Source organism: Brassica napus, chromosome A2 (assembly GCF_020379485.1).
Source record: "Brassica napus cultivar Da-Ae chromosome A2, Da-Ae, whole genome shotgun sequence".
Classification (NCBI taxonomy): Eukaryota; Viridiplantae; Streptophyta; class Magnoliopsida; order Brassicales; family Brassicaceae; genus Brassica; species Brassica napus.
This window is the reverse complement of record NC_063435.1, coordinates 14,056,612-14,071,315: the sequence shown is the minus strand read 5'-3', so window position 1 is coordinate 14,071,315 and position 14,704 is coordinate 14,056,612. Positions and strand designations below refer to the sequence as shown.

Below are 14,704 nucleotides of genomic sequence, written 5' to 3'. Positions count from 1 at the left end.
TTGTATAACATAAATAGTATAATCTCACATATATTTATGTTATTTAAATGGTGAAATAGGTTATGATTGCTATTTTTATAGTTGCAATATCCTTTGGTTTACTCCATCGAAAAATCTAAAGTATTTTATTCATAATATAAGTTTTTTTCTTACAACAAACGGCTATTATATTACTCAAATGTGAGATGGTCTGGATAATTAGACCGAAATAGAACAACCAATAAAACAAAGAGATCTATGAAAAGAATGGACATTCCTAGCTAGCGAATCAATAATTTTATTTTGCGTTCTTGGGAAGTAACTGATCTTGAAGTCCAAAAAACACATCTGGAAAATTTGAACGACCTCCAGCTCATTTGAGAAGTTTGGCCAAGTTTGTGGCTTCGTTATCATTGCAATCAGATCCTTGCAATTTGTCTCAAATCTCTGACAGGTCGAAGGTTGTAGCATGCTCTCCATTGTCCAGTTTAGCTCTTCCAGTTCCGAGTGTAATACTGTCTCACGTCTCCTTAAGTTGTGTGTCTCCATAAGTTGGATCTTTTCCATGTTATCCTTTCAAACCCATCCAATTCCACTGAATTGATAAGTGGAGCTCCATGAACCATCCATCATACAAATATTATCCACGCTTAAGGCTTGTGTTTCTTCAACAATTTGTGCTTGTGGAGGAGCATGTATAGTATCCTTTGCATTGTACCAGCCCTGACACGCACTCTCTGCATACTTGACTAGTTCCAACGGATCCCTGACTATACCCCTGAATAGCTTATCATTTCTAGCCTTCCAAATGTACCAGATTATCCAAGAATAAAGGTCTCTATCATCTTTTGTCTCCATCATAGTATTCTTCCTTCAAAAAAGATAGTCCATATTGGCGTAGATTCTCAAGATAAAAAAAAGTTTGAGAACTTGACGGTGTTGATGATAATGCCCATGCATGTAAGGCAAATGGGCATTCGGAGATCACATTAGTAATAATTTCTTCTGGCTTTCCACATCATGGGCAGTAGTTATCACATCGCATATTGCAGCGTACTAGATTTCTTGTGACCGCTACCTGCCTTAAGATTAATTGCCAAATAAGATGACAAATTTTTGTGTGGTGCATTCATTTTCTAAGCAAAGGTTTTGAAGTTTGGTTATACTGGGCTATAGAACTTCTTTTTCGGGGTCATCTGTCAATATATTTGTAGCTACTCAATATCCAGAGTTGACTATATATTGACCATTTTTGTTGTAGCTCCAGCAAAAGTTATCCCGTCGATGAGTAGGGCTTATGGTCAAACTCTGAATCATCGGTATGTCCTCTTAATCTACATATTGTTCAAGTAATCGAGCATCCATTCCTTCGATTCAAAATTGATAAGACTATTGACGGTCATTTTTGGATATGCTACTGGGGCCTGGGACGAGCCGGCCTTGCTGGCGATGAAGGAATCTATGGATCCTGCCACACATTAATTTCATATCCTGAATGTACTTTGTTCCTGATACCCAACAGTAATAGCTTCTTTTCCGCTATAATAGTCGTCCAAACATATGATGGGTCATCCACTACTCCAATTTGCAAAGGCGAGCTCATGCGATAGTAATTTCCCTGAAGAACTGTCGCCACTAATGAATTTAGAAATTGAACAAGACGCCAAAGCTGCTTTGCTAAAAGAGCTAGGTTGAATTCATGGATCATGCGGAAAGCATTTCCTCCCTCCGCATTAGGTGCACACATCTTTTCCCATTTAGCCCAGTGAATTCTTCGTTTTTATGAATTTGAGCTCCACCAGAATTGTGTGATGGCACTTGCTAGGTTCTCACATATCTCCAAAGAAAACAAGAAGCTGGACATGACATGTCGGAAAAGCTAATAAAACATATTTACTTAAAACTCCCTTTCCTCTTTTCGATAGCCATCTACCAGTCCAACCATTCACTATGTGTAATAGTTTTTCTTTTAAGAAAGCGAATAGCTTACACTTGGAGTCACTAATATCCTCTGGGATTCCTAAGTAGGAGCCCATTCCCCATTCGTATTGGATACCAAGTGTATATTTAATCAGTTGTCGATCATTTGCTGAAATCCTCTTACCAAAGAGTAATGAGGATTTATCGAAGTTGATACATTGACCTGACGTTTTTCCTTACTTCCTGACTACTTTTATAACTTCTTCACATTCACGGGGATCCGTCTTGCAGAATAAAATGCTATCATCAGCAAAGAGAAGGTGTGATATAGAGGGCCTAGCTCGTGCGACTCGCATCCCCGTTATCTTTCCTTGTTTCTCTGCATGATTAAGAAGGCTAAGGATCGCTTCAGTGCATAGAACAAATATGAAAGGAGACAAAGGATCTCTTTGACGTAAACCTCTTCATGGGACAATATTTTCTCTTGGCTCTTCATTCATGAGAACTTCGTACTTGACCGAGGTGATGCATCTCATAATCCAGTCAATCTATATCTCTGAAAACCCCATCTTCTGCATGACAGCCTTAATAAATGACCATTTCATCCTATCATATGCTTTACTCATATCCGTTTTTATGGTCATTCTCCTAACTCTTCCACCTGGCTTGGTTCTCAATGCGTGGAACATCTCCTGAGCAATCATGATATTATCATGATATTCTTCCAGCAACAATGGTTGACTAGGTTTTAGATATCCGTTGTCTTATAATTGACATTGCATAGACTGATAGGTCTAAATTTTGTCATCTCATTTGGATTAGTCGTCTTAGGGATTAAGCAGATATTGGTATCATTTAGCGCTTGCGCCATTGTCCCTTAAAAAAAACTGATTAACCATACGAGTTAAATCTTCTTTAAAAATATCTCAGAACTTCTGGTAGAAGAGGGTTGTCATTGCATCTGGTCCTGGGGATTTTTCTAGGTGCATGGCGAAAAGCACTAGTTTAACCTCCCATTCAGTTACGAAAGTATTTTGAGTTCCTATCACCTTCCCTTAACCAGAGAACCCTGCTTTTCTGTCTCGAAAACATCTCTTCTGCTTTAAGAGCAGTAGATAGTTCCTTTTGAGCATCTGTTATTTCCTCGGAAGTAGCATTATCATTCGGCCCTTTACCTTCTCCTTAAGCTCTTCCAGTAGCTTTTCAGAATTCACATTGTTTTGTCTCTTCCATTGGCTCAAAGCTTTTCGACAACTAGCAATATGTTCCATTATATTCGCTTTAGGAGGTAGATCCTATGACTTCCACCCTTCCAGAATGACTTGCCTTAGTTCCTCATTATCCAACCAGCGTTTATGAAATTTGAATTTCTTTTGTTTCTTCACTGGTTTTGTGAGAATATTCGCTAGGACCGGACGATGATATGTGCTCTACAGCCTGAGATACTTAATAGTTGTATGAAGAAATTAGTCATGCCAATCCTCAGTCTCCACTGCTCTATCCAATCGACATCCAACAGTTGTCCTTCCAGATCTTTTTCCAACCCAAAAAAGCATATTCCCACTAAATGAAAATTTCAGCATGCCACAATCACACAACATCTGCTTGAAAGGCAAGAAGGAGCTATCAGAATGCCTTCCGCCTCCTTCCTTTTCGCTATGATCAGTAATTTCTTTAAAATTATCAATCATGAACCAATGTCCATTTGGTGTTGTTGAGAAACTGGTAAGACGTTCCCAAACCTGATCTCTACGTTTTAAAACATGGTCTCCATAAACAAATGTCATAAAAACTTTTATTCCATTAATGACTGCCTCAATGTCAATCATTCCGTCGAAAATAAAACATTAACTTGAAATTCATCCATAAATAAAAGAGCTAAACCTCCACTAAGACTAAGTGGCTCAGCGGTACACAAGTGATCAAATCCTAAGTCGGCCTGAATGTTTTGTAACAACAGCTTTCTGTTCTTGCTCTCAAAAAGGAAAACAAGTCATTAGTGATGCTTCTGACACATCTCTGTAAAGTGTCGAACTGTGAGATCATTCCTAATCCCTCTACAGTTCCAACCGAGCGTCCTCGTGGATGATTTTCCAAGGTTTTTGTGGACTCCTCGACGCCCTTTTCCAAATGAGAGCTGACTTTAGATTTTTTTGATACACTGTGTCGATTCTATTTTTGCTCGGTTTTCCTATAAGAAAAAACCTTGATGAAGCACCCTGCCTTGGAGATCCGTTACGTAATATTTATGCCTTTTTGCCGTGAAAACCTAATGGCACGCTCGTTCTTGAACGACTCCACCTTAAAGACTGATCCTTTGCATTACCCGTCCTAGATGTTGATCTTAAACAGTATCACCGGTGCAAGGTCCTCTTTCTCCATTGCTTCCAAGTCTTCACCGAGAAGATCATCTTCTTGATTATCACAATCCATTCTCATATCATGATAATCAGATCCCCAAATACCTGATCCCGCAATATCCATATCTTGGAATGCATCTATATTCAGATCATCACCTTCAGAGAATTGATGCTTTGCCTTCTCCATAGGAGAGAAGTTATAGTTCTTGCGGCATCATGGGAACACATATTAATGCATTTTTGATCATTAGATTGCATATTAGGTGTTTCATTTGCATATTCTAGGGTTTGGATCGCACACTTGAGAAGTTTGGGGCTAAACCGTGAGGTTATTGTTGCAATTTACAAAGTTTGGGGTCGATATGAGGACCATCAAGAGGTCAGGGACCAACACTGCAAATTCAGAATATTCCCTTTGGTTAGATTGCACAATCAAAAGCTTTGGGGTTGACCCGGGTGGACCTTTCTGCACAATTGATAGTTTTGGGGTCGAAAAGTAAATATCCAAAAGTCGAAGGGCCAGATGTTCAAAAAGGGCAAAGATCACCATTGTTGTCTACTCCACCTCGATCCCGATGGTGAGACTCGATTCCGGTGACGACGGAGCACGGCAATGGAGGATTTGTGGTTCAACGGAGGCGCAATGATTAGAAAACGACGAGTGAAACCGTGCTTTGATTTCACGGTGGAGATGGAGAACTCGCGGCTGAGCACGGCGGAGGAGCATGAACTCCATGACGCATCTCCGAGCTCCTACATCTCCGAGCTCTCTCTCTCTCTCTTGATCTCTGACATCTCCGAGCTCTCTCTCTCTCTCGATCTCCGACGCAAACCCAGTGCTCTCTCTCTCTCTCTCTCTGACGCAGACCTCAGCTCGAGCTCTCGCTTCTCCGGCTCGAGCTCTCGCTTCTCCGGCTCGAGCTCGCTCTTCTCCTTCTCCTTCTCCTTCTCCGGCTTGCGCTCTCTCTTCTCTGACGCAGACCACGAGCTCTCTCATCTTCGGCTCGAGCTCTCTCATCTCGGACGCAAACCTCGAGCTCTCATCTCTGACGCTGACCACGAGCTCTCTAATCTCCTCCGATTTGGGTTTCAAGCATTGTTGAGGTAACTAAGACAAGAAGAAGCTCTTTTTGTATTTCATGAGTTTTTGAGAATGGGTTTTGAATCTGATGGGGAAAGAGAATGGGTTTGTTCTGATGTAATCTTTTGTGTCTTGAATACTTCTTGTGATAGACTGATAGGATTTGTGTTGTCTGTGTACAACTAAGCCCATTCTCTAGATTAAGCATGTCTTTGTTCATTTTCTCTGTTGATTTTGATTCTGTTATCAGTGTCTTGCTACTGTTTTTATTTTGAGATAAATATTTTAATATATTTTAGTTATGATTTATTGATTTATGACAAAAAATATTGTTATATTTTTATATTTGACCAAAAATTTATTACCAATTAAATAAAATATTTTTATGGATGTAAATATATTTAAACTATATTTTATTTATTTAAAATATAATTTTACAAATTTATAAAAATTAAAAATTAAAATAAATGAAAATAGCCGCAGCGTCTTCCAAACGAACAACACAAATCTGTTTTCTGCGTCAGCGTCAGCGTCAATTTCCGGCGTTTTCGAAACAAACAACAATCTATGTCGGCGTCAACGTCTGCAAAACGAACAACAACCAAATGTACATGACGCAGCCATTGCCGCTGCCGCCGACGCCGACGCAGAAACCTGCGGCAACCAAACGAACAGGGCTTTGGTAGCAGGCAACTTTCGCGGGGTGAAGCCAGCCGCGGCCGCGTCACGACGAGTTCGACCAAGGCGTTTCGCAGGCCATATTCGCAGCATGTGGAGGCCGCGGCCGGAGCATGACGATCGCAGGCTGTGGTCGCGGCCGAGAGGAGGTTACAGCCGTTGTCCGAAATTAGGCTTTTTACCATTTTACCTTTTGTTTCGAAGCTAGTATAAAATATATTGTAAACCTAATCTTAGAGATGATCTTGTTATCTATCAAATCAAAAACCATTTTGTAGTGAAAAATTCAATTTTGATCTATATCTTTTTGTGTTTGCTTGATTGCTTTGATCATTAATCATGTTTAGACTTAGATCAACTAATCATTTAGTGTCTATCATGATAATGAGTAAGTAGTCATCTTTGAATTTATGAGTTAAGATGATTAGGATGATTAAGTGATGATCTAGAGTGTTTAGAGTTAGATTAATATGTTTCCTTGCTTAATTGAATGATCTTAATGCTAATCTAGAGTTGGCCATTTTAGATTAGAAATCTAGACATTTCATTGTCCGAAAGTTGTTCGATGAAATGTATGAGCCAACTCAACATGCTCTTCGATTACCCCACCAAAGACATTTGATGTTAGGGGAGTTTAGATAGTTGAATGATATGTTCTTAATGATTGCATGATTGACACAAACAAAATACATTTGATGTTTGATCAATGAGAGTAAATGAGCATTTGTCTTGACAAAAAAACTTGCTTAGGATTGTTATCTAGACTTAGGGAAATGTGTTGATTGAAACTTTGCCATTCTAGATTGAATCTTAGTTATTTAACATCAAATTCTTATACCCATGATTCCTTCTTTATCTATTTGCTTGAAAGTTTGCTAGTTAATTGTGTTAGAGTCTTGTTAGTTTAATCAAATCACTGAATGTACTTAGATTAAATTTGAACATATATTCTTTTTGCATCGAAACAGTTAAAAATTGATTGACATCTAAAATACTACATTGATTTATTGATTGACATCTAAAATACTACATCGATTTGAACCTTGAACACTTGAAAAGTCCATATCAAACGCACAATAACGTTCGCATCGCTACGGAGAGCACTACTTGATGGTGTAACAATAGTACTAGCCAGCTTCTTTCCACTGTTGTGACTCAGGTTCTCGGTCTTGCTAGCCATTGCCACAACGTGATCATCCTGCACATGTTGAAGGGAGAGAGCTTTTGATGCACCTTCAGTGATAGCAAAGGGATTTACGGCCTTGTAGAAACCCGACTCACCACCTTTTTTATACTTTTCCTTCGAGTGATATGGCGTCCTCTGCTCATAAGGAGCATAACGGCGACCGTATCTTGCATCGTAAGACTTGCCAATGATGCAGCTATCTCCTGACCATCGACCATACCTATCTTGACTGTCACGGTTTGAAACCTCGTGATGAGCAGAATTCTTGTAGCGTAACTCTCTCTCAGATCGGTGGGAAGAATGATTCTCAGGCTTGTATGGTCTTGAAACAACATCATCATGATAATTCCTGCGCGAGGTGTAATCCTTACAAGTAATATGGCTATCACGTTCCCTTGGCACCGACTGTAAACTCAGCTGTGTGAGGTTGTCTGCAGGTAGTTGGACACGAGCAAAGACTCTTGCCTCACTTGATTGAACACTCGTGAACTCCATCTTCTTAGGGCAGTAAGACTCCTTATGGGTCAACATACCACCAAATGAACAATGTTTAAATAGCAACTCATAGTTGATCTTGATGGTTACTTCCTCTCCTTCAGGTGATTTTACTTTCCTTGTAAACACAAGTGGCTTTCTTGTATCGACATCAATCAGAAGCCGTCCAGCAGATAGCTCCATAGTGTTGATGTGTCCGAGCTTGCTTCCAATGTTTCTTAAGTTCTTCACTGTCCAGAGGTGCAATGGTATTCCAGTGATCTCCACCCAAAATGGTATGATCCATGGATAGTCATCGTGAACTATCGGTTCCCAACACACCAAAACGAACATAAAGAAATTATAATGGAAATGCCCTTGTTTTAAAACAGCTTGAAGATCTTCCTCAGATAAAAAATTGAGCAAATATTTTCCCTTTCCAAAATCATTTGCTGTGATTTTATCTTGCATCTTTTATTGAGTGGGCATGTATTGAATAAGTTTCTCAACATTTTGCTTCTTAGGATTAAGAACCTTTCCAATGAGAGACATATGATACTCTCTTATTGTGTGGGAGTCATCTTGATCATCCATTTTGCTTCTTAGGATCACAAGCTCTCCTTTTATCCGATGGAATCAATACTTGAGACCCAAAAGAAAGGTTTTTCCAGTGAGATGGTGAATAAGCGATCGGAAAAGAGACAGGGAATAGAAAGAAACCAGGTGATCTAACGCCAAAGAGCATTCAGATCAGGTGAAGATCAAAATCTCAAAGGAAATCTTGATCTCGAGAGCCGCCATATTTGATCGCCTTTGGAGTCACCCCTCTAGGGTTTGCCGACATTAGTTATGGAGGGAATTTACAAGTTTTTGATGGAATTACGAACACTAAATTGGAGATATGTAGCATTATGTCTCTGAAAAGCTAATACATTTTAAATACAAAAAAGAGCTATGAATTGCGACAAACAATTTTGCTGATAGACGTGAGCTTAATTAAGAAAAGTATTAGACTTTTAAAAACACAGACTAATGTTCAACCTCAATACTCAGTCAAGCGTAGTTAAACTGTGGAACATAATCTCAACCGCACGTCCGATTTCCTCCTCCTCTATAATCAACGGCGGGACGACATTCCCTTTCCCCGCTGTCAAGATCAAGATAAGAAGACGAGAACCACAGCATGCATCCACCAATGGACTTGCCGACACATCAAGCTCCACTCCTATGATAAGCCCTTCTCCTCTCACTTTCTTCACGTGCAAGTTTCCTCCTAGTTTCTTGACCAACAGATCCTTAAAGTATAAACCTTTGCTCGAGACACTGGCCAAGAAAGAGGGTTTAGATACTTTATCAAAAACAGCGATGGCTGCACTACACACAAGAGGGTTCCCTGCAAATATGCTTCCATGATCTCCATATTTGATGGTCTCAGCAACTTTTTCAGTCACAAGCATCACTCCAATTGGTAAACCACCAGCTAAAGACTTTGCGACAGTCATTATGTCAGGTGTTACACCAAATGCTTCAAATGCCCATAGGCCATAGGTTACCACTTCGACCCAAACCACACTAAACATGGAGAAGTAGCAAAACCAAAAGAACAAGTCAAGAATAGTCCTCGACATATTATCTGAAACCTGGAAAACTGAACCAAAACATGGAATCCGGATCGAAATTAACAAAAACCTTAACGGTTCTTATTTCTCTAGATCCAAAAAACTGAAACCAAACTGAGAACATAATGATACCCAAATATTAGAATTATTATATAAATCTTTATTATTTTTTATTTTTTATATAAATATAATTTGTAAATAAAATATGCAAAAACCTAAATTACCCTAATATTTTGCTTTAAACCGAACCAAACCCGAACAATTTTTAATTTGGTTCCATTTCGGGTTTTATACATAAAAAATAGAGACCCAGCCCGAATTCGACATTACATAAACCGTTCCGATCCAAAAAATGTCAGGTACCTAAACGGTCTTAAACACCCCAACCCGAATAATTCAGAAATCGAATAACCCGAATGCCCAGCACTAGTCATGAACTTTCAAAATATTACACTATGATATGTACCTCATCGAAGACGAGAAGAGATCCTGCAGCATCACAAGCTAAGCGAAGAGACTGGAGAAACTCTTTTGTAGCCGAGTGAACCCCACCTTCTTCTTGAATAGGCTCCACAAACACATCAGCTATTTTACCCGAGCGGATAAGATCAGTGGCTGCTTGAGAGTTACCGTATTCCAAGAATGTAACGCCTGGCATATGATTGGTTCGAAAGGAGTTTTGTACTGTTCTTTGCTTGTTAATGCAAGAGCTCCTAAGGTTCTACCATGGAAACTATTCGTAAAGGCGATGAAGCTTGTGGCTACTTCTTTGTCTTCAGGATGGGTGAATCTCTGGAACTTTCTAGAAAACTTAATGGCTGCTTCGTTGGCTTCAGTTCCTGAGTTACAGGAGAATACACGCTCTGCGAAAGAACTTGCCACAAGGCGTTTAGAGAGTTCAGTCTGCAGATATCAAGAATCCACATATACGGCCTAGACACTAGACAGAAGTTCGAACCTTAGGACTAAAGTCACTAAACGATACCAACGTGACTATTGCTCAATAAAAGTTTCGAGCTTTTCTCATAATGGATAAGTCAAATTCAAACCTGAGGAATGGTGTAATAGACATTGCTGACATGGGCAAGTAGAGCAGCTTGGTCAGTGACAGGTTGAAGCCAATCAGGATCTGCATGGCCCAGAGCATTCACAGCTATTCGAAAGATACTCATTCCCTTCTGCGTCCAACAATTTACAACCTTTCCCACTCGAGAACAATTGATGGGTCCATGATCAAGCAAATAAAACTAATTTGTTAATTTCCTAAGCTGTCGCAAAGTCATGAGTCATATAGGGGCAGCAGGCAGCTCCAAAGTATTACGAGTATGCCATGTTGACTCTTCACCCGTTGTCAATATTCCAACAAGTCCATATTAGGTATCATCCATTAGTTTATCTATATTATTAAAAGAGAAATACAAAATAGAAATACCCCTTAGTTTTACCACTTATTTATATTAAAATGCCATTGAGATATTTATTGAACCTATATTTAAGCATGCTTGTCTTTTCCTAATTTAAATAATAGATTTAAGCATTTAACGTCTTTCCAAAATTTAAATAATAGATTTCTTTTATCAAATCATAACCAAAATAAATTTTCTAATGTATTTCGTATTAACATATTCAATATTTTTAATATTTATAAGTAATAAATAAAAAAATAAAAAAATCACACATCATAATCAATTTATATAACATATAAATAAAATATAAAATAGTTTATTCATATATTAGTATAATGCTTTTACAATATAAGTCCAATTAGTTATAAATATTGGATTTGTTTATATTATACATTGTGATATAATAGATGATTAAAATCACAAAATATAATTATTCAAAGTAATAAATGAAATTGTTATGTTTAAAAATGTTATATTAACAAATGTGTAGTAAATATTCATACGGTCACGGGTCAAGCTCTAGAAATAAATAACAACAGCAAGATTATTTTTCTTTATCAAATTTATTTTAATAGAAATTATAGTTCCAAATATGTTTATATATTTTATGTACTTATAAATTTATTTTCTTTGTCTTTAAGGAAACTTAGATTTTGAAATTGGAAAAAATATGACCACCTCTATATTATTTTAATTAGGAAATTTAAAATTTATATCAAAATATTTTATTAAAATTTTAATTTTAATTTTTATTATAGCTGCAAAGATTAATTTTCAATATAAATTTATGTTTCAATATTACAAATGCATCATTTAATATAAACAAAAAAAAACTAAAAACATAAAAGAAATACCCGCCCGGTCGGGTCAAGATCTAGTTTGACCTTATGACCGAAGTAAACATATACCGAAAGACTTGGGAACTTTTCATTTCCGTTATACATTTAACGTTGCAACTAGCAAATGTGATAAAATTGATGGAATAAAAATAAATGTAATAACCTAAATGAAATAAAAGAAAAAAATGGAATATATTTATTATAATTATAAATTATTAAATTCGTTATAGAACGTTCTTTTCATATTTTATGTATCTATTTGTAGAATTGATAACATAATTATTTTCTTCCATTCAAATTATACGGTAAAAATCATAAAATTAATAGAACATATAATATCACAGTATTTTATTCCAAAAATTAATAATACAGTTGCAGTGTAGATGTAATAACGTTTTGGACGTGATCTTTTTTATGGATATTATACTAAAATCAGTTAAACTGAATTAAGTCTTTTTTCTTTTTTAATTGAATTAAGTTTCATTTCATTTATCCTCTTCAAAACTCTTTTTCTTAATTATACTCAGTCAGCCGACGCGTTTTATGTGCTATAAACGCCCGTTATATCGTTCAAAAGATAAAGAGTACTTGACCAAAAAGGAAAATCAGGTTCTTAATATTTGAATCAAACTGCACAGATACGTCACACCAAAAAGCGGTGTGACGAATTATGAATCTAGCACACCAAAAAGACAGAAATATAAACTAATACAAGATATAGCAAGTACCAACATAGCCCACCCTCAATGTGAATATGAGAAAAGGCTTGAAAAAGGTGCTTGTTCAAACGTGGAAAGGATTGTAATCAAACTCAGAAAGATCGTCCAAGAACATAAAATCTCCCGGTGAACATGGAGGAAACTGATATTCCCATAACTGGTCATCATCCACCAAAAACTCGTTACTACCACATTCTAGGTTCATGATTTGGTCCGTGCCTTCGATGATAAGTGCTTCTTGTTCTACTGGAACGAGTTGAGGCATAACAGGTTCAGGCATGCCCTGGTCGGTTTTGTCGAACCGAATCATCTTGGAACCGTTAACAATATCTTCATTAGGCTGCAAAAAAGCATTAACCTCACACATGTGTTTTCCAACATAAGTTGTTCTGTACACCGAAGGACTGTCTTGGATCTGTTGCACCCTCTTTGTAGCGTTGCAGTTTCTATCTTTGGCATAGGCACAACGATAGTAACACCGTGAAAGTTAACAAGAATACTTAGTTTTATTTTATTTTTAAGTACAAGAATACTTAGTTAATAAAACAAGCAACTGAAAACAGAGTAATAATCTGTTTTAATTTTTCTAACCTTTGGTGGGAAGATGTTTTGATTTTCTTTTGGCCGTACTTCATCCAAGAAAAACCGTCGTTGCAGATCGGAGTTGGTGAATCATGGTTGTATTGCTCTAAACCTTCTTCTCCATGGCTATTTCTGCAATACTGAAACGATCAAGTCAATCATCCCTTAATCATATAAGTTTTTTAAACATTTCATATCGTTGATTTTACTTACTTCTTGGGTGATTTCCGAGCCACCACGGGGGTTGGCTTGTTCTGAGAAGACTCACAGAGTGGTTGAGGGTTAGAAGATGCAAAAAGAGATAGAGCGTAGGAGAAGGAATCAAGAACGGTATCGAAGAGAGGCTCGATTGAAACTGAGCTTGTCCTCTGGTGTTCGAGCACCGTTTTCAAGAGATTAGCGCTTTCTTGGCCACGAAGCAGCGCCTCAACCGCTCTGTCAGCACCGTGAAACATGGTTGTTTAGAGTTGTGGAAGAGTCTAAGACTTAGAGAGCAAGAAGAGATCTGCTTCTGTAATTGTACATTTGTTCTTTTTGATTCTCCGATGGGTAGGTAATATTTATAGTAGTTTTGGACAATACGTGGATGAAAGGAGAAAAGGGTAAAAGGGAGATTTTGAGTTGCGACGAATCTTCCTGAGTAGCGGATGTTTTATGGTTTAGTTTACACAGGTTGCTTTAGATAATACTATAAAAACTAGAATAAGACCCGCGCCTTGCGCGGGATTAAGTTATTATTTTTATTATATTTTGGAGAATGAAACAATAGTTTGGCTTCATTTGGATTACAGGTGTTCAATCCGAATATCGGGTTGGTTTCGGTTCGGTTCGCTTTTTTCGGTATTTGGTTAGTAAAATATAACTACTATTCTAAATCCATATTTACTTTGACTTTAGTCTTTCACATACTTTTGAAAGATTTCAACTGGACGACTAAATTGATCAGCCAATCTTGTTGCTTTAAATCATTAGTGTTTATATATATATATATATATATATATATATATATATATATATATATATATATATATATATATATTATTTAGTTTGAATATTTATTAAATAAAAATTCATATGCGTTATATTTTATGATCATTTGTAACTTATTATAACAAAAAAATAATCTATTGATCACAAAATTTTCAGAGTGGAAATATTCAAATTTCTAATAATATATAGACGTTTTGAAAAATTCAAATATAACATATAAGAAAAAATATAAATATTTTTATCATATATTTAATGTGATTTTTTAATATCTTTCAATAATATAAAATTAAAAAAAAAACTAAGATACCAAAATTGTTATCAAATATTTATTATTCATAATAATTAATTTTCATATAAACGTTAATCATATTAGGTAATTTCGTAGCTTCTAATTAAGGAAAGTGCAAAAAAAATTTTGGTAGATTATTTATCAATTCGATAGTTAGTTTAATAAAAAATATAATGTAAGTCAAGATGGACCAACCTATTTTTTTAAGAATAGTATATTTTATATAGTCATTTATTAAATGAGAATTTATAATCATACAGTCCTATGATCATTCATATCATTTTATAACTGAATATTTAAATCATCGATAATAAAATTTTCAATGTGAAATCTTTAATAAGTTTATAATTTATAAATGTTTTTGAAAATTCATTGAAAGTTTTAATATTAAAATATTTATGTAATCTTATGGTATATAGTATAATCTATATATATATATATAAATATGTATGTTTTATTATTAAATGATATTTTTTACTCATATGGTTTTAAAATAATGTGTATCTTCTTATAATATTAAATAAAAGTTCATATTAATACAATTTTATGATCATTTGTAACTTATTATGACAAAAAAAATAA

General features: G+C 36.1%; 2 protein-coding genes across 2 annotated transcripts; both read right to left on the bottom strand.

The window, feature by feature from the left end:
• Positions 1 to 7,541: 7,541 nt before the first annotated feature.
• On the bottom strand, positions 7,542 to 10,469 carry LOC106412601 (acetylornithine aminotransferase, chloroplastic/mitochondrial). Its single transcript, XM_013853522.2, is given in 5 exon segments — positions 7,542 to 9,225; positions 9,227 to 9,250; positions 9,752 to 9,955; positions 9,958 to 10,200; positions 10,347 to 10,469. Coding segments are annotated over 5 exon segments (1,092 nt in total). The 3' UTR covers positions 7,542 to 8,727.
• Positions 10,470 to 10,993: 524 nt separating this feature from the next.
• LOC106422973 (probable WRKY transcription factor 67) lies at positions 10,994 to 13,602 on the bottom strand. Its single transcript, XM_013863762.3, has 3 exons — positions 13,057 to 13,602; positions 12,853 to 12,975; positions 10,994 to 12,707 (listed from the first exon to the last, which is right to left on the bottom strand). The coding sequence occupies exons 1-3, from the start codon at positions 13,296 to 13,298 to the stop codon at positions 12,326 to 12,328; spliced, it is 747 nt and encodes a 248-aa protein (XP_013719216.2). The 5' UTR covers positions 13,299 to 13,602; the 3' UTR covers positions 10,994 to 12,325.
• Positions 13,603 to 14,704: the final 1,102 nt, after the last annotated feature.